The sequence below is a fragment of the Mchenga conophoros genome, linkage group LG3, assembly GCF_057382185.1.
Source record: "Mchenga conophoros isolate Kocher_MC1m ecotype Shallow Benthic linkage group LG3, M_conophoros_male_GT1.1, whole genome shotgun sequence".
NCBI classification, from domain to species: domain Eukaryota; kingdom Metazoa; phylum Chordata; class Actinopteri; order Cichliformes; family Cichlidae; genus Mchenga; species Mchenga conophoros.
Window position 1 is genome coordinate 12899060 of NC_140528.1, and position 20131 is coordinate 12919190.

A 20131-nucleotide genomic window follows, 5' to 3' on the forward strand; every position below is an offset into this window, starting at 1 on the left:
TTAGGACCCTCTACTCAGCGCGCCTTAAGGTTTTTTTCAAAGAAGGAGCGAAAACCTACAACACGGTGGAGGAGGCAACGGCTGACCTGGCGAGTCGGGGCCTGCCGGTAAAGGTGATTACACCACCGGCAACCCCCAGAGAAAAACTACAAAGATGCCCGCTGTGGCGGGGAGTTGGTGGTCGGCGTCCGCGTCAGATCCGAGGAGCTGCGGGATATAGAGAGAAGCTGCAAGTATACAGACGTGAAGAGAACGAATTTAATGTTATGTATTAGCTATGGACAACATGGTGAAATATGGTTACTGTCGAGCTAAAATGGGTGGGGCTTCTCGTGCTGTGAGTGACGTCGCAGTGGAAAGCCCCCTAACTCAGGGGGTAATAAGGGGTTTCCCTTCAAGTTGTGAGGGTGTCAGTGGAAGTGCTCCACTGTCAGAAGCCAGCTTAGGAGCTTTCAAGCTCCAGTTATGTTCAAATGTTTTCAGTTCATTCCTAACTTTTTTCACTTGTTACTGTTTTAAGAGGGGGTTGCCTGCTGCTATTGAGTTTATGCGCTGTGGTAACTTGATATATCTTTATGGGAAGTGAGTCAGTGAAAGTAATCTCTTTTAATGTTAACGGGGTTCTGAACGTGATTAAGATGAATAAGATACTGTCCAAACTAAGGAAGGAGAAGGCCCAGATTGCATTACTTCAGGAGACACACATGAACCAAGTAGATCACTTGAGATTGAAAAGAAAGGGTTTTAAATATGTATTCTCCTCTTCCGTTAAGTCCAAACACAAGAGGGGTGTGGCTACACTTATCTCTGGTACTCTTAACTATGAACATATCTCAGAACTCTGTGACGAGGAAGGCAGATTGGTTAGAATAACAGAAAGGATAGAGGGGTCTGAAATCACAATTTTAAATGTTGATGCTCCCCCCGGGAGCGATTGGCTATTCTATAGGAATAGGTTTGATTTATTGGTGGATTCTCAGGGGATAGTTGTCTGTGGGGGGGTTTTAACTTTAGACTTGACCCTAAACTAGACTGCTCCTCCCCGACCAACCAGGTAACAGCACTTACTAGAAAAGTCAATTCCTATATGGTAGAGATGGGGATAATAGATGTATGGAGGGACCGCTACGCATCTACCAGAAATTTCACTCATTACTCTGGTTCCTTTAAAGTGTATGCAAGGCTGGACTACTTTTTTATGTTTAAAGTTGATAGGTTTAGGGTCAAAGACTGTGACATATTAACAAGAGATCTATCTGACCACAGTCCTATCTCTCTATCTTTGCAGGTGGCTAGGAAAAAATGTACCACACTGTGGAAATTGTTATCGCACCTTAATGATCCTGCCATAGTTTCCAAATTAAAGGTAGACATTAAAGAATTTCTAGATGTTAATGACACAGGAGAGGTATCTCCAGCTATTCTTTGGGATACGCTCAAAGCGGTAATGAGAGGTACATTAATTTCTATCGCCTCCCACTTAAAGAGAATCAAAGGGCAAAAATTAGCAGAACTACAGGCAAATTTAAAGTTGAAAGAATAGGAAGACATAAACACCGCAAATCCTACTCTGAAGCAGGATATCAGGAAAATACAGGATGAAATTAATGATATTTACACCCAGGAGGCCCAAAATAACTTAATTTTTTTGAGGCAAAAATACTATGAGACAGGAGGGAAATCTGCAAAATATCTGGCACATAAATAACGCAAACAACTAGAGGAAAGTACGATATACCAAATCAAGGACCCCAAGACTAATATTCTGGAATCAAAATTAGAAGACATTCAGAAATGTTTTGAGACCTTCTTTAGGGAGCTGTACTCACAGCCCAATGCTACGGAGGAGAATTGTACTGATGCCTTTCTTAGCTCTCTAGAATTACCTTCACTCCCGTCTCTCAAAAATGAGCTTCTAACACATCCCATTTTAGTGGAAGAAATTAATGCTTTTTCCAGATTAAAACCAGGTAAGGCAGTTGGGCCGGACGGGTTCAGTTCTCAGTGGTATCGCACCCTGAGGGCAGATCTAGTCCCCACATTGCTGAAGTCATTTAACTACATCCTACAGGAGGGAGAAATCCCACCCTCCTGGAGGGAGGCAACTATTTCAATTATCCCAAAAGAGGGGAAAGATAAACGAGAATGTGGAAACTATCGACCAATCAGTGTCCTTAACTTGGATTACAAACTATTTACTTCTATTCTTGCTCGTAGACTGGAGAAGTTTTTACCTGACCTCATCGATTTAGATCAGACTGGTTTCATTCACTATAGACAAACAACTGACAACATTAGGAGAATATTACACATCTCTGCTCAAATTTACAGTAAATCGGGATAATGAGAAAATTAAGTACCTGGGAATATATTTGACTGCGGACCTCTCGCTGCTCTTTCAGGCAAACTACGAGCCAATATCTGCAAGTATAAAAGCTGATTTGCACAGATGGAATCTGGTCCCCTTTATGCGTCTCAGCTCCCGGGTAACCGCAATCAAGATGGACACGCTCCCCAGACTGCTTTATCTTTTTAGAAACTTGCCAATAGAAGTGAGCGATTACCAATTTATTGAGTGGGACAAATGGATCTCCAGATTTATCTGGCAGGGCCGAAAGCCAAGGATTAAATATGCTACCCTCCAGCTCCCCAAGGAAAAGGAAGGACTGGGTCTCCCCTGCCTCAGGAATTACTATTATGTCGCTCAAATAACCCCCCTCTTATATTGGTGTAACAAAACATACACGGCTAGGTGGAAGGAACTGGAGTCCAGCCTGTTGGACCGATTCCCCCTACAAGCTGTAATGGCAGATAAGGGTCTAATGTGCCGGCTGGAAAAGCTGGGGAACCCCTGATTAACCCACACCCTCCAAGTTTGGCAGAAGGTAATCAACATCTGTGGGATACACAAAATGCTAAAAATCTTCAGGTGGGTTGCTTTCGACTCGGATTTTATTCCAAACAGACACGACTCTAACTTTGAAGCATGGATATCCTATGGCCTTACGACATTCCTCTCTCTTACTCATAGAAATATTGTGCTCAGATTTGAGGCCTTACGGGACGATCACAACCTGACAAAATACAACTTTCATAGAAACTTACAGCTGAGATCATATATTGATCATGAATGCAAACTGTCCGACTTCAATGATGCTGAGTCGCATTTTTTCCTCATCCTGAAAAATGCCACAACCATGACCCCTACTAAATCTATTTCTAAACTATACAAAGCCCTCTCTAGTGCCAGCAAGGATAACACTTTATACACTAAGGATAAATGGGAAAGGGAATCAGGGATTGCTATTTCTGTGGGGGAGTGGGAAAATGTTTTGTACTGCCAGTGGTCCACGTCCAGTTCTATGAGCTGGAAGGAACATGGCTGGAAGAATATTATTAGGTACTTCAAGACTCCATATCAGGAGAGGTACAAAGGGGCTTATATGCAATGCTGGAGACAATGCGGCTCGACTGTTGCTAACCATTTTCATGTCTTTTGGGACTGTCCCAAGTTAAAAAACGTTCAGGTCTCCTTAAGTGCAGTCTTTAACGTTCAAATACCTTTAGATTTTAAGGTTTTATACATGGGTTTGGTCCCCTTTCTGGAATGTAGGAGTGAGATTAAGTTGGTGCAATTACTCTTGGTGGCAAGTAAAAAAACAATTACTAGAAGATGGTTAAGCCCAGCCCAGCCTACCCTAGACGACTGGTTTGGGATCATTTTAGAGATATTTAGGATGGAAAAACTTACATATCTGTTAAGAAATCAAAAAGCCAAATTCTACCAAATTTGGAACAATTGGATCCAATTCATCACCCCCACGAGGGCTGACTTCACTTGATCTCACTATTACTTGGTTGTTTTTTGTTTGTTTGTTTTTTACATTTACTTCTATTACTATTGCTTGTTTATTTACTTATTTCTTCACAATGATTGCAGCATGGGCACCCCTCCCAGTTTGTGTTTATAGTTCCATGTAATGTGTTCTATATATCTCCTTTGGGAGAGCATGCGAGCAACTGTCCTAGTAATAGCTAGTGGAGGTTAATATGCACCCGCTGATCACTTTGTTTATCATTTGCTCTCCTGGACTTAATCTAAAACCTGGAAGGACTTTGTTCCCATGTTATTCATATACTGCTATGCAGATGGTTTTTTCTTGTCCAATCCAAATAAAGATATAATTAAAAAAAAAACATTTTATTCAAGTTCATCCATATGATGTTGTATCTTAGTATGTTAAGGTTTCATCAAAAATAAAAAGATGGCATGTAATATAATAACAAACTTTACATAAGTATTATAGATTATCTTTTGTTTTTCAGACTGGGTGGCTGTAACCTGTCAGAGAGAAGCTGTGAAGCTCTGTGCTCAGTCCTCAGCTCCCAGTCCTCCAGTCTGAGAGAGCTGGACCTGAGTAACTCTGACCTGCAGGATTCAGGAGTGAAGCTTCTGTCTGCTGGACTAAAGAGTTCACAGTGTGCAGTGGAAACTCTCAGGTCAGGATTCAAACGTTAACACATATGATCATTTAAAATGTGAATTATATTATTGATTGACTTATCTATAGAGCTTTTAGCTAAACTTATATTTATATTTGAGTGGATTATTAGACTGAATTACTGTGTAAAATTTGTCACAGTCATACGATTTTGTTTATTTATTTATTTTTTTAATTCATGTACTGGCCATTTTACATAAATTTGGCTAATCTTCTACAATATATACATTTGATTTCGTTAGGAACAAAATGTTCAAATTACATATTTTGCTGGATATTGGGTATTAATGAAATTATTATGTCTTTAATGACACCACATTTCCATATGTAGGAGGTTACTGGTGGTATTGTTTCAGTGTCTGAGTTTTCCTTGCAAAGAAACATCTGGAATTTAACAATACATATTTTAAAGCTGTTTTCTCCAAAGGGATTTGTATTAGTGATGGTAAATTTGATTCTTTTTACCGAATCGAGTTTAAATGAGTCACTCACCAAAATGAATCGGATTTTTTAAGTCATCTGAGTCTCTGAGTCAGTTGCCCAGAGAGTGCCAAAAATGTACTTTTTCTCTCAAACTTAATTTGTTTTTATTTTCATGTAAATCCTACTGCTACGATGAGTGACTGAAAAATAAAAACAACTATTTTATAGAGCAAAAAAGAATAAGATTTCTAAATTGGACATTTATTTTTGTTTATGTTATTAGTATTTCCTCTTTATCATCTTTGCACAAAAACAAAGTGTAGACTGAATGTTATATTGCATCAGTCAGACTATCAGGCTTCATCTCAGATGAAGGAGTGACTCTTCCGTGGTAACAAACTGTGAGTTTCAGCAGCTGAGAGGCAGGAGGGAAGGGTGAGTGAGTGGTCTTGATGCATTCTCAGTCTAGACTAGACTAGAAAGAGGGGCGCTGCTCTTGTGGCGAGCAGCAGGTTGTCTCTCTCTGTCAGTGTCAGTGTTTTAACTTATTTTATTTCATTCTTTTATTCCTTTATATATATTTTTTTTTGCCTGAGGAAATTCTATAGCATCGGCTTGTGCTTTGTGGAACTTCTTTTAACGAAGATGGGTTTTTTATTTCGCATGATTTTATTGGCAATCCTGACGGTTGTTTGGAGTCATTCCTTTACCATCAATAATCCTGGCTAATGTGCAGTCTCTGAGGAGTCAATTGGATGAACTGCATTTGAATGTCGCACACTTGCGTGGCTACAGGGATACATGTCTAATGGCATTCACAGAGACTCGGCTCAAGGACTCTGGAACTAAATGGCTTCGGGTTTCCCATACGTTTGGATCGAGACCCCGGAGCTACCCAGAAATCTCAAGGAGGAGTGTGTTTGTATATAAATCAGAAATGGTGTAAAAATGTGACCGTTCGTAGACAAGTGTGTCTGCCTGACATTGAGCTCCTCTCTGTGTCTTTGAGGCCGTTTTATCTGCCGAGGGAATTCCCACAGATCAACGTCACCATTGTTTACATCCACCCTAAAGCGAATCCTAAGAATGCGACTGACACCATCTCCATTTTTTTCCTAATAACAAACCATGGTCTTCAAAAGGTCTTATGAGGCTGATTCATGAAAGGAAAAAAGCTTTTATTGAAGGGAATATCTTGAAAGTCAGAGAAATTAGGAAGGAGATCAGATCAGAAATTAAAAAAGCCAAAGTAAAATACAAGGATAAGGTAGAGGCGGAGATGGGTAGCAATAACTTAAGGGTGGCCTGGGCAGGCATGAAACACATGACTGGTCACTGTTACAGTGACTGTAATAAGATAAGTCTTCCTGGTTTTAGTTCAGACTCTCAGTTAGCAAGTAGAGAAGCTTATAGACCCTCTACAATTTGCATACAGGCCTCGTAGACGTGTTGATGATGCAGTGGTCACTCTGTTGAACTTCCTTTATCGCCATCTTGATGGCGCCAAAGCTCATGCTCAGCTCTTATTTATTGATTTTTCTTCAGCTTTTAATACTATCCAGCCACATCTTTTAGCTGATAAACTTCTTAACCAGTTTACACTTGATCTTAATCTCGTTGGTTGGGTTTTAAACTTTTTAACTGACAGATCTCAGTGTGTGAGAGTGAACGGCTGTTTTTCCAAACAGCTGAACTCTTCCACTGGCTCACCGCAAGGTTGTTGTCTCTCTCCTCTACTGTATATTTTGTACACTAATGACTGTCGCAGTACACAGGCCAACAGGCATTTCATTAAATACGCAGATGACACAGTCATTGTAAGCCTCCTTCATGGTGAAGAGGATTCCCATGGGCCTGTTGTGGATGAGTTTGTTTCGTGGTGTGATCAGTCCTTCTTAATGATCAGCACCTTGAAAACCAAGGACATGGTTATTGACTTCAGGGAGACATCCCCTCATCCTGCACTAACAGTGGTAAATGTGCAGCCATTGAACTGGTGGACAGTTATAAGTATTTGGGGGTTGTTCTTGATAAAGCTCTGTGCTTTGAGTCACATCTTGCTGCTACAGTGAAAAAGGTTCAACAAAGACTTTTTAAGGAGGTTGAGAGGTTTCAATGTTTCATCTGAAATGATGACTCGTTTTTTATAAAAGTTTTATTGAATCTGTTTTAACTTTCTGTATCATTGCTTGGTACGGTAATATGTCTCTGAATAATAAGACCAGACTTAACAACCTGGTTAAAGTGGCTGGTAAGATTTCAGGGAGGTCTCAGGTCCAGCTTGTGGACTTTTATAACAGGCAGGTGCTGAGGAAGGCGACCTCTGTCATGTTGTGTTCAGATCATCCTCTCTTTAATGATTTTCAACTGCTTCCATCAGGTCGTCGTTATAAAGTGCCTGCAGTGAAGACAAAGAGACATAGATTGTCTTTTGTACCTACTGCTATTATCATAGTTAATAACACTGAACCATATGTGTTGTTGCCATTGCACATTGTACTTTTTTGATGAAAAATCTAGGTTGTTTTCTCAGGCTTATATTATATTATATTATTTTGGAGTGTGTATGTGATGTGTTGGTTGCCTGTTTGTTTGTTTGTACGGACATACTGCAAATCAATTTCCCATTAGGGACAATAAAGTTACCAATAACCAATAATCATCCAGGTAAGTAAATCTCCAAAAGTTGATTCTGTTCATCTGGACGTAGCATTTTGTGGGAGAAATGTTTCATCATCATCCAGGTGACTTCTTCAATCTCGGCTGACTGCAGGTTTCAATCTTATAAACAGTACATTTGCATAATGACTGAAACCAGCCCACTGAAGGAACAATGGGCTGGGAGGTCAGTTCCTTAATCATAATTATGCAAATTCTCATGACCATTGATCAAAGCCCACTGATCAAAGCCCACTGATCAAAGCCCACTGATCAATAGCCATGAGAACCATTCACAGAGAGTTGGGGAATGGCTGCAATCACAGCATTTTAATCATTATTTTAAAGGCTGTAGATTGGAGCCATTGCTCTAACAGTGTACAAATGTAACAGGGCTTGGTGCTGATGCTAACAGTGCTAGCTGCTTCAGCCTTTATTTACACATTATAAGCACATTTCGCTTATTTTAAACAGTACCGTATTTTCACGACCATAAGACGCACTGTACTAAAAGGCGCAGTCTCAGTTATGTGTGCCCTTACAGTATTTAACACAGACATAAGGCGCACTGGATCATAGGGCGTATACAAGTACCGTATGCGTATTTAAAAATAAAGCAGGAGCAAAACAAAGTTTGGTACTCACATTTTTATCATCAATCAAACCCATCGAAGTCCTCATCCTCTGTGTCTGAATTGAACAGCTGCGCTAAATCTCCATCAAACATGCCAGGTTCACTTTCTTCACTGTCAGAGTCACTTTCCGTGCCGTGCGGCTCCTCGGAAATGATGCCGGCTTTTGCGAAAGCTCCTACAACAGTGCCAGCAGACATGTTAGCCCAAGCATCTACAATCCATTGGCAAATTGTGGCGTAACTCGCCCGGCGCTGCCTTCCACTCTTGGTGAAACTGTGGTCTCCATCGGTCATCCATCGCTGGATGTGTTTGTCGCCGATGTGTTTGCTGCAGTAGGAGCGGAAGATGGCCAGCTTTTCCTTATAATCCGCTGGAAGTTGCTGCGCTACCGTAGTCCTGGTCCGGATGGAAAAATGGCACCGTTTCATAAAAAGTGAAAGTGAAACTGCTTTTAGCCGAATGGTGACCGTCGAAACGCTTCTCCCGCTCGTTCTTTGCTCGATGATCGCCTTATGTCCGCGGAAACTCGGCTGCATTTTCTTGACCTGCCGGAGCTTGTTTTCCAGCTTCCTCCATTTGCGAACCATCGATTCGTTAATCTTAAATTCTCTCGCCGCTGCTCGATTTCCATGTTCCTCCGCGTAGCTGATGGCCTTCAGTTTAAACTGTGCTGCCTTCCACTCTTAGTGAAACTGTGGTCTCCACCGGTCATCCATCGCTCCCAGGCCGCTCGCAGCCTTACTTTGAACGGGCGGTTCACACCGATGTCCAGCGGTTGGAGTTCCTTTGTCAGGCCTCCCGGAATGACAGCAAGCTCACAGTTCATTTGATTCACAAGTTTTTTCACATCGGCTGTGAGATGGGCACGCATAGAGTCACAGATCAACAGCGATGGTGATGCGTGGAAAAAACCACCTGGTCTCCTTACATACACCTCCCTCAGCCAGTCTTTCATCATTTCCTCATCCATCCAGCCCTTTTCATTTGCCTTAATGATGATTCCTGCTGGAAACTTCTCTTTAGGCAAAGTCTTTCGCTTAAAAATCACCATAGGCGGCAGTTTCTGTCCATTAGCATGGCAGCAAAGCACAACAGTAAAAGAAGACTTTTCATACCCCGTTGTGCGTATCGCTACCGTGCTGGTCCCCTTCTTCTCCACAGTGTGACTCACCGGGATGTCAAAAGTGAGCGGGACCTCGTCCATGTTTGTGATGTGGCTGGGCTGGATGTTTTTGTCGCCGATGTGTTTGCTGCAGTAGGAGAAGATGGCCAGCTTTTCCTTATAATCCGCTGGAAGTTGCTGCGCTACCGTAGTCCTGGTCCGGATGGAAAAATGGCACCGTTTCATCAAACGAAAGCACCAAGACGGGCCTCCTCGGAAATGTTCAATGTTCATCTCTTCAGCTAGTGAAACTGCTTTTAGCCGAATGGTGACCGTCGAAACGCTTCTCCCGCTCGCTCTTTGCTCGATGATCCACCGCTCGAGTCTTTCCTCCAACTCGGGCCACCTCGCCTTATGTCCGCGGAAACTCAGCTGCGTATTCTTGACCTGCCGGAGCTTGTTTTCTAGCTTCCTCCATTTGCGAACCATCGATTCGTTAATCTTAAATTCTCTCGCGGCTGCTCGATTTCCATGTTCCTCCGCGTAGCTGATGGCCTTCAGTTTAAACTGTGCTTCGTAAGCGTGTCTCTTTGCCATTTTCAGGGTTGTTAAAACAACGATGTTCTGCATAACGCAGATACCTGTCCTTTTAGACAGGTATGTGCGATTGTCCGGTATATACGATCAACGCCCACACTTCACCCTTTAGCGTTCTCATGGTGTTCTCTACTACGTCCTCCTTACAACACACAGGGCGCACCGCGCTATAGGGCGCGCCGCACTTTTTGAAGAAAATCTAAGACTTTTAAGTGCGCCTTATGGTCGTGAAAGTACGGTATATAAAACAGCTAGTACTGCTGGGACGTTATATTTTCACAAGCTAACATGAGACAATCAGTGAGATGTCTAGCCATGACAGTTGTATGTTGCTGTGAGAAGAGTCGGGCTACATACAGTGATGATAGTGTTAGCCATGTTAGCATTTAGCTTCTATGTTTTTATAGTTTACACTTCTTGTTTATTGCTAGCTGCTCTGTTTAGTTGCTTTAGGGTTTCTTAGTTTACTTTTCCTGCATTATTTTGGTAGTTATCGTGCTTGGTGTCATAAGTTCAGTTTGACTTCCTCCCCTGACATTGTCTACATTAGTTTCAGCTGTGGAAGGATTTATTGAGTGTTTTCTATTTCTTCCATTTGAACAATAGTGGTGCACTCTATGCTTGTAGCTGCTGTGTGCTACGTTCTTCTGTCAAACAAGATGGCGCCTGTGTTTGGCTTTGCCGCCGCTGCAGCTTGCTGGAGGCAACAATGTAGTTTTTCACTGTCGTCAATCATTTTTTGTAATGTCATTTTTGCTCTTTTGAGTTCTGACTTAATTTCTGCTGCTTTAAATTATGATTGGGAGATACTGTTAACCCTTAACTAAGGCCGGTCAGAGTGGGAACGCTCAGTTTTGCGTAACTATTTTTAAATGCCTGTAGATCGGCAACCACACAAGCTAGTGCAATAATTTTTATTTTTGCATGTGAAACCGGAGTTGTACTTACATCTTATGTATCCAGCTTATCCTAGGTCACCGTTTCCTTCCACACATAGCTTTGCAAAAGTTGCATGAAAAGCACTTGCAGCAACAAAAAAGTAATATTCCAGAAACACGCTTTGCCAATCCGATCAGATGTTCATAGCACTTCCTACGTTGGAATAGATGTCAGCCCAAACTATCGTATGTCCGCCATTACCTGCCCGAAACCTGAAGTGACGTCGTTTTTGCGAAAATTCTAGTTGTTTGTTTGTTTGGTTTTTTTACCTTGAAGCCTACACTGGTGTTTTTAAAAGTCATGTTTGAGTTTACCCTTTCAGTATAGTTTCTGGGAGGCTTAGAACTCAAATTACACAGTTGGAAATAGTTTATTTTGATGCACTGAAGTTTTTCTTGCAAATTCACATGGTAGTATTTATTTTAGTTTTTCATGCAGTATATACATTTTGGTGTATCTCAAAAATACAACTATGGATACACTCAAATTACATTTCCTGGGGTTGGAAACTATTTTGTGCAACTTTTTTAGTTCTTCAGTTTTGAGGGATAAACCTCTTAAATTTCTCTAACTACAAATATATGTAAAAATACAAAACAAAACAATTTTCAATTTGTTCTAGTTTATTGCACTTTTTGCTGTATATGTATATATGTATATGTAGTTACTATGGACTGAATGCATACATATTATTAAAATTTGGGCTATAACGGTTGTATTGATGTATAGCAACTTGAACTGCTCCCCAAAATGGCACTACAGCAGTGGTTCCCAAACTTTTTTTGCTGGGCCCCCCTTTGTTTTACACGAAAAACGTTCGCCTCCCCCCCGGCGCGTGAACAGCACGCACACGCACTAACACATCCTCCAACCACACACGCCCATATTTTGCTCCATTGCGGTTTATTTCACACCTCAAACATTTAGTAAACAATTAAGCAAATACAAGTAATCTGCAATAAATTACAGGTAGTAAGAAAATAAACTACTAAATCTTTTACGCTACGTCCGCACCTACACTGGTATTTTTGAAAACGCAGCTGTTTCATCCAAACAGCGTTTCAAATCACCAAAAACTGAGATTTTTTTAAAACTCCTTTTTTGCGGACGAGGAATACAGAGTTCATCTGGCAACGTCAAAGGTTGCGCCTTTTTTCACGTCACGTTATTGTTTATGTGAGATGAATTGCAGAATGGCAGACAGAGACAAAATACTGTTACTCTGAGTATCTGCAGGTTTCACACGCAGTTACTGTCCCTCCATTTACAAAGGCGTCACGGGTAGTTGTTTTTTCTTCTTCTGTAATACTAATCAACATTGCTGTCAATACATTTTCAAAAAATGCCTCTCTGTGCAAAATGGGTTCAAAAACATAAACAGCTGTGGGATCCTGTTTGTCCGTGATTTGAATCGAGGGAACAAATCGTGGCAGGATCAGCCTGATGTTATTTGTATCCCGCTGTAACTTTACTCTATAAAGAGCAAACATCTCCAAAATGTCAGGAGTAGTTAGTCACTACAACAAATGTTTGTGAACTAAAAATCAAGAATGTGGGATCCTGTTTGTCCGTGATTTGAATCGAGGGAACAAATCGTGGCAGGATCAGCCTGATGTTATTTGTATCCCGCTGTAACTTTACTCTATAAAGAGCAAACATCTCCAAAATGTCAGGAGTAGTTAGTCACTACAACAAGTGTTTGTGAACTAAAAATCAAGAATGTGGGATCCTGTTTGTCCGTGATTTGAATCGAGGGAACAAATCGTGGCAGGATCAGCCTGATGTTATTTGTATCCCGCTGTAACTTTACTCTATAAAGAGCAAACATCTCCAAAATGTCAGGAGTAGTTAGTCACTACAACAAGTGTTTGTGAACTAAAAATTAAGAATGTGGGATCCTGTTTGTCCATGATTGGAAGAGCCCAGCGCTGCTCCCGACGCAGGGACCTACCTCAGCACCTGTGCAGGTGAAGCCAAAGGGCAGATTTGCTTCACCATATTTTCTAGTCTTTGGCTTAGAATGAAGTTGGTTTGGAAACATATTCAGCGATGCTTCATCTCCTGCTTTGCGTTTCTGTGGGCGCCGTGCTAGCAGTGTTCAAGCGTCTTGTTCCCCTCCCTTTTCATACCGCGCCCCCCCTGCCATGGCTCTGCGCCCCCCCTAGGGGGCGGGCACCACAGTTTGGGAAGGTCTGCACTACAGCATGTAAAAATCTAAAGATAAGCTCTGGCAGACTTGGTTCTATGGTAGGTCTTAAAGGGTTTAACATCAAAGATTCAGTGGAGAGCTACTGTAACAGCTGAACAGAAAAACTCTTCCTCCCCTGGTGTGCTACTCTTCACAACCCGCAGGACTTTCACCCTCAAGAGATGGAAAAGGGGAACGAGGGCCGACGTCCAGGTGAAACTGAGAAGCTACCAGAGGCTAGCTTCTTGGCTGTGGGGAGAATCCTGGTGCCTGCGTCCACTTCCTCTCCTGACATTTAGTTAATATGTTACGCCGGTGACTGGGACCTGGGCTCTGTGGCTCAGAAGCAGTTTTTCTCACGGTGTGTCCGTCAAACGTTCACTGTTTTTATTGATAACAGCTATGTCTGCTCATCGATCATTGCTTCCCCCAGCTCTGGAGTCGCTGCCCTGCCCAGCAGGTCCACAGGTCTGCATTGTCTTTATTTCAAGTGCCGCTGCAGTCAGCTGTTGATTTTGCAGATCGACCGTCATCAACTCGGTTGGCCCCGCTTAACGTTCGCTCCATAACAAACAAATCATTTATTCTAAGCGATCTCTTTATTAAAGAGTCTCTAGATTTCATGTGTCTGACTGAGACGTGGCAGCAAAATAAGAATTATGTCCAATGTTCCCTCTAATGTTTCATGTGTCTGAGCGAACACACAAACTCCCTGAGCGTCCCTTGGATCACGGGATCACGTTGTCATTAACGTGGCTTCACTCCACATCAACCAAAACACCGGTGTCGGCACATGAGGACGCTGTCATAGCCCGTCAGCGACATTGATTAGCTGCGTATATACGAATGTGAATCATTGGCTGGACTATGGGATAAGGCGGCATCGTTCTAAATACTGGAGCAGCCAGTCACTGACTAACACTGCAAAGCAGAATTGTTAACGTATTTATTTTAATTTCAATTCAAGTTAGATATCTTTTTGTGCGCAATGCAGATATTCTGTGTGCAGAGAGCGTGTCAGCGGATTGCGCCCGTGCGCAGCTTAGAGGGAACATTGATTATGTCCACTTGAATGAAATCTGCCCGGCTGGCTGCTCCGTCATCTGAACTCCGCGTCTTTTAGGACGTGGTGGAGGACTCGCTGTTGTTTACCAGGACAGATTCACATGCAGTCTGATGACCTCGGACTCCTTTTCTGCATTTGAGTCACAGATGATGGTCAGTTCTCTAAAAACCAATTATTGTATTTTATTCTACCTGATGGGGTCTTTCTAACTGAATTTAATGACCTTCTGACATCCATCATTTCATTGGAGAAGGTTGGGAGATTTGAGCCGTCATATTGATGAAGCATCCTGTAACACTGCTGCTGAGCTCATCACTGTCACTGAGTCTTTTAACTTTAGGCAGCATGTTTCTGGCCCCACACATACAAAGGGTCACACACTGGATCTTGTTTTCTCCCTGGGTTTAAATATACATGATGTATGTGTGGAGGATGTCCATGTGAGTGACCATAGCTGCATATTTTTTAACTTGTTATTTTACTTGGATCCTTCATCTCCTAAACTGATGATCCAAAGGCGGATTATAAACCAAGATGCTGCTCCTCCTGGAGCCTGTTTTCACTGGGAGGATCTTTGTGTCAAAGGGAGTTCTTCTTCCCACCATCACCAAGTGCTGCTCACAGTGGAGGCGGTTACCTTACACTGTTAAACAGCTTCAGATGACTGTTGTTGTCTGTTGGGTATTGTCACTTATAAATAAAGTTACATTGAATGGATGTATGGATGGATAGATGTTATTGTGACAAAGAGAAAACGATTGTTGACAGATTGATTGTTGTTTTGTGTGTCTGCAGTCTGTCAGGCTGTCTGATCACAGAGGAAGGCTGTACTTCTCTGGCCTCAGCTCTGACCTCCAACCCCTCCCATCTGAGACAGCTGGACCTGAGCTACAATCATCCAGGTGATTCAGGAATTAAGCTGCTGTCGGCTGGACTGAAGGATCCAGGCTGGAGACTGGACACTCTCAGGTATGGAGAGAATGTCTGATAGAGGAGGAAGAGCTGGAAACATTTCCTGTGTCCTTCACTCACTTCCTGTTTGTTTCCTGCAGATGAGACATGAACAATCACACATGCAGGAATATTTTCAGGGACAGACACACTAGTCTAGCTGGATAGTTCATGGATATTTATGTAGGGGTCTCCAAGGAGTCTGGTTGCAGGAACATTTAGGTCACAGGTGTACCTGAGATAGATACCAGTGTACCTAATAAAGTGTCAGCCATGTGTATGTTTCCCATGCTGTATGTCCACAGTGACAGAAGGATGAAACAAGGCTGTGAATCATTTCAGTCTGTGTTTGTGACAAAGAGGCAGACAGGAGCAGCTAACATTTGGAAATGGAAGCTTAAATAATGACAAACTCTACATTCACAGCTGAATTAACAATAAATTTGTTCTCAAGTGCACATTTAGCAGCTAATGCTATTACTGTTTTCCCTTGCTTTCTACAACTTGAGCAGCTATTGCTAAGTAGGCCACTTTGCTCTGCTAAGGATTTATGTGACCATGATGGAAACTCTGATAAGCTAATGCTGCTAAGCTAATACTGTTTATGGGCCCTGTTAGAATCAATATTTCATTCTCATTCTGTTGTTTGAGAACAATATTAACGTTTCACATCATTATAACACAAGAGAAAAGGGTATTAGCGTTAGCTACTAATGCTTATTCACCTCAAATTAGCTTTAGCTGCTAATGGTAGCCTACTTAGCAATAACTGCTCACTAATATAATGCTAATTCACATCAAATTAGCATTAGCTGCTCAAGTTGTTATAAGGAAAGAGAAAACGGTATTAGCATTAGCTGCTAATAATTGTTCACCCCTAATTAGAGTTAGCCCCTAATGGCAGCCTACTTAGCATTAACTCCTGACGTCGTTGTAATGCAGGGGAAAAGAGTTACCATTATCGGATAATGCTAATTCACATCAAATTAACATTAGTTAACAACGGTAGACTTCGTATCATTAGCTGCTGTCATTCTTACAAAGCAAACAGTATGAGCATTAGCTGTTAATGCTTTCTCATCTAACATTAGAATTGGCCACTAATGGCGTATTGTTAAAAAGTAAAAAAACACATTGTTAGCATAAGCGGATGATGCTAATTCACCTAAATTAGCATTAGCTAATGATGGCTACATACCTAGCATTAGCTACTGATATTGATATAAATCAAGAAAATATGGTATTAGCATTAGCTTTTAATGCTTTTTCATCTAAAATTAGAATTAGCCACTAATGGCGTGCTATTTAGCATTACCTCTTCACATCACAGGGGAAAAGTTACAATTAAATAAAAAAAAATGTTCAGATTAGCTACTCATATTGTTAAAAAGTAAGAAAAAACATTGTTAGCATAAGCGGATAATGCTAATTCACCTCAAATTAGTATTAGCTAATAACGGCAACCTACTTAGTATTAGCTGGTCACATTGTTATAATGCAAGAAAATATGGTATTAGCATTAGCTGCCAATTCCTAAATACCTAAAATTAGCATTACCTGTAATGGAAGTCTACTTAGCATTAACTCCTCACTAATGTAATGCTAATTCACATCAAATTAGCTTTAGCTTTACTATTAGCTGCTAGCACCAGCCTACCCAGCACTAGCTGCTCACATTGTTAAAAGGGAAGAGAAAACGATATTAGCATTAGCTGGTAATAATTATTCACCCCTAATTAGAATTAGCTGCTAATGGCAGCATACTTAGCATTAACTCCTCACATCGTTATAATGCAAATGAGGCTAACTTACATTAAATTAGACTGCTGTTATTAGCTAATGCTATTTAGCAGTAGCTGCTCACATTGTTATAAAGCAAAGGAAAACGATATGAGCATTAGGTTCTAATGCGTATTTGCCTTTAATTAGACGTAGGTGCTAATGGCGACCTACTCAGCATTAGAAGCTCAGATGTTGTATTGCTAGGGAAAAGAGTGTTAGCATTAGCCGTTCACATTGTTATAAAGTTAAGGGAAATAGTGTTAGCATTAGCTACTCACATTGTTAAAAAGTAAGTGTTAGCATTAGTGCATAATGCTAATTCACATCCAATTAGCATTAGTTAATAACGGCAACCTATTTAGCATTAGCAGATAATGTTGAATTTGGCCCACTGGAAAAGTTAAGAACTCAAGATTTAGGAGTGTTTCTCGATAGCTCTTTCTCATTTGAGAAACAAATAAATGTTGTTATTAAAACCAGCTGTAAGCTTTATATTGTTGATTGTCATTTCCCATATGGAAAAGATATATAAATCTTATAAAGTTTGTATCTGTCTTGTGTGAAACTTGTATGAAAAGCATACAAGAGTGAAAACAGATATAAGATCCCTTGAAAAATTATATAATGAAACTTGTATGTTTTCGATACTTACTAAAACAATATATGAAAGTAATGAGAAAGTGGCCACTTTCGTGAGTATGACTTTCATCATATAAGTTTTTAGTCTTTTCCATATGGGATATGCTTAAAAATATTTACTCATACATGCTTAGTTTTATAATCGATTGGATGATGATAGAGGTTTGATCCTGAGTAGTCTGTAAAGACTCTGTGTGCCTTCCAGAGTGCTCTGGCATGCACACACCACTTGGGGCCATGAGAGAGGTCGTACCCTCTCTTACTGATTTATGGTGTAGGACAGGGGTCTCAAACTCAATTTAGCTGGGGGCCGCTGCAGGCAGAGTCTGGGTGAGGCTGGGCCGCATTAGGTTTTCCACAAGAAAGGCATGGTTAAAAAATTCCAATCTTCTCAAATCTCTTTATTTTTATTTTTTAACACAAAATATGAAAAATGAATAAACAAATTAAGAATTAATAAGAAAATAAATCAATCTGTAATACATAAATAAAATAATAATAAGATATTTTTAGTCAGTGAACTTGTGTGTTTCTTTCAGTCTTCTATATCTGCTGTGTTTAGATTGAAATGTCTGTATTAACAGTTCTATAACCTTCTTCTGAACATGAATGGAACACTGTAGAAAATGAACTGTTCTTCTGAACATGGCTTCTCTTGCCTACTCCTTGCTGCTAGAGACCTGGCAGCGTTTCCTCTCGCATAGCCGAGCCAGATTTGGCCTGAGGGAGGAAGCAGTTGCGGCCCTCAGTATGTCTTGAAGATGATCATCCGTAAGTCTGGACCTGTACTTGGACTTATTGAAGTTCAAAGTGGAGAAGAGCTTTTGGCACAAGTATGTGCTACCAAAAAGGCACATGGTCCGCTTGAACATTTGGGAAAGCCGAGGGAAACTAGGGCTCAATCCTCTCAAAAATTGTCCAAGCTTGTCTGCTTTTCCACTCACCTCCCTGAACTTTGCTTTGAGTTCAGAGTTGCACTGCAGCTCAATGAGCTCCATTTGAAGCACAGAAGGGGCATCTTGCACATCAAAGGAGAAGGGGTCCGCAAAAATGTGAAAGGTGGCTCTGTGTGTCTTGAAGTCAGCAAATCTGTGATCAAATTCCTCCTGTAGCCTCAAAATGACATCAACATACTCGTCAGCACTGAATGGTGTGCCTGCATCCACGAGTGCCTTGCATGCTGGGAAATGGCAAAGGTTTGTCTGAGAGAGCTGAGCTTTCCAGAGCGCCAGTTTTGTGGAGAATGCTCTCACGTTGTCATAGGCAGCACTGACAAGTTGCCCCTGGCCTTGTAACGTCTTGTTCAGTACATTAAGCTCATGTGTCATATCAACAAGAAAAGCTGAGTCCATGAGCCATTTGGGATCAGTTAGCACAGGAACACTAACTCCATCCTTCTCCATGAAGGCTTCACTTCTGCTCTCAACTCAAAAAGTCTCTTTAATACATTTCCCCTGCTGAGCCAACGTACCTCAGTGAAGTCGAGCACATCCCCATATTCTGACTCCATTTCCTCTAAAAAAAGCTCAGAACCTTCGGTGCTTTAAGCCCCTGGATCTGATTTGGTTGATGCATTTCACAACAATAGACATCACATTGTCAAACTTCAGGCATTTGCTGCAAAGGACCTGCTGATGGATGATGCAGTGCAGAGCAATGGCCTCCTCCACGCCTTCCTCTTCCAGTTTGTTTTGTGCCACCAGTCCATGTTTCCTCCCTGTCATTGATGGCGCTCCATCTGTTGTTATTCCAACAAACCTCTTCCATGGCAAACCAACATTCTCAATGGCATCACACAGCTTGTAAATATCTGCTGAGCGGTGGTCTGGCCATGCATTGGAATTACTGTGAGCAGCTCCTCCATCACTTCAAAACTGTCATCAACACCACGGACATACATTGGGAGCTGGGCGGTGTCGGTGATGTCTGTGGTCTCATCAAGAGCGACTGAGTATACACTGAAACATTTGGCTTTCTCACACAGTTGGTCATAAATGTCACTTGACAGGTCAGAAATGCGATCTGCTGCGGTGTTGGCAGAAAGGCTGATGTTGCTAAACTGACCTTTCTTTCCCGGACAGACTATATTTGCAGCCTGCAATATGCACTTTTAGACAAATGCACCTTCTGTGAATGGCTTCCCTGCTTTAGCAATCATCTCACTAACCACGTGGCTCCGACTGCTGCATTATTCTCTTTGGTTGCTTTCTTGGAGAAATCTTGCTGCCTCAGTAGATCTGTTTTAAGACTGGCAACCCGGTTCGCTCTCTCGTCTCCCTGGTATTTTGCATCCAGCTCAGCATGTCTAGTTGTGTAATGACGTTTCAAATTGTATTCCTTGTGCAGCGCAACTTTCTCTGTGCAAATAAGACAGGTCGGGGTGCCCCTGTGCTCAACAAAGAAATATTGCATTTCCCACTTTTCCTGAAATTGTCGGTGCTCATCACCAACCTTTCTCTTCACCGCAGGCTTTGAAAAAGACATGTTTGGGGCTATGTGACATTTATAATTCTACTTGGTGTCACTGTCGCATTGAAGTTTCAATCAAGTGTTTAGCCGACGGACGGGGAACGTCTCAACGCGTAGAGAACGTCATTTCTGCTTCTTTTTCTTGCAACCGTAGCACGGCGATCGGCAGATAAAAAGCCG

General features: G+C 41.6%; 2 protein-coding genes across 3 annotated transcripts in view; one reads left to right on the forward strand and one right to left on the reverse strand.

The window, feature by feature from the left end:
- LOC146577283 (protein NLRC3-like) overlaps positions 1–20131 on the reverse strand; it is a 682649-nt gene that overhangs the window by 642774 nt on the left and 19744 nt on the right. The gene's annotated exons all lie outside the window — the stretch shown is intronic.
- The window catches only part of LOC146577302 (protein NLRC3-like), a 52729-nt gene that overhangs the window by 25849 nt on the left and 6749 nt on the right, over positions 1–20131 (forward strand). The window contains exons 8-9 of one of the 2 annotated variants that reach the window (XM_085252811.1): positions 4327–4500; positions 14906–15079. In XM_085252811.1, the coding sequence (XP_085108937.1) occupies positions 4327–4500; positions 14906–15079 (348 nt within the window). Of the gene's footprint in view, positions 1–4326; positions 4501–14905; positions 15099–20131 lie in introns of those variants that run through there. The other variant, XM_085252818.1, reaches the window with a different exon arrangement.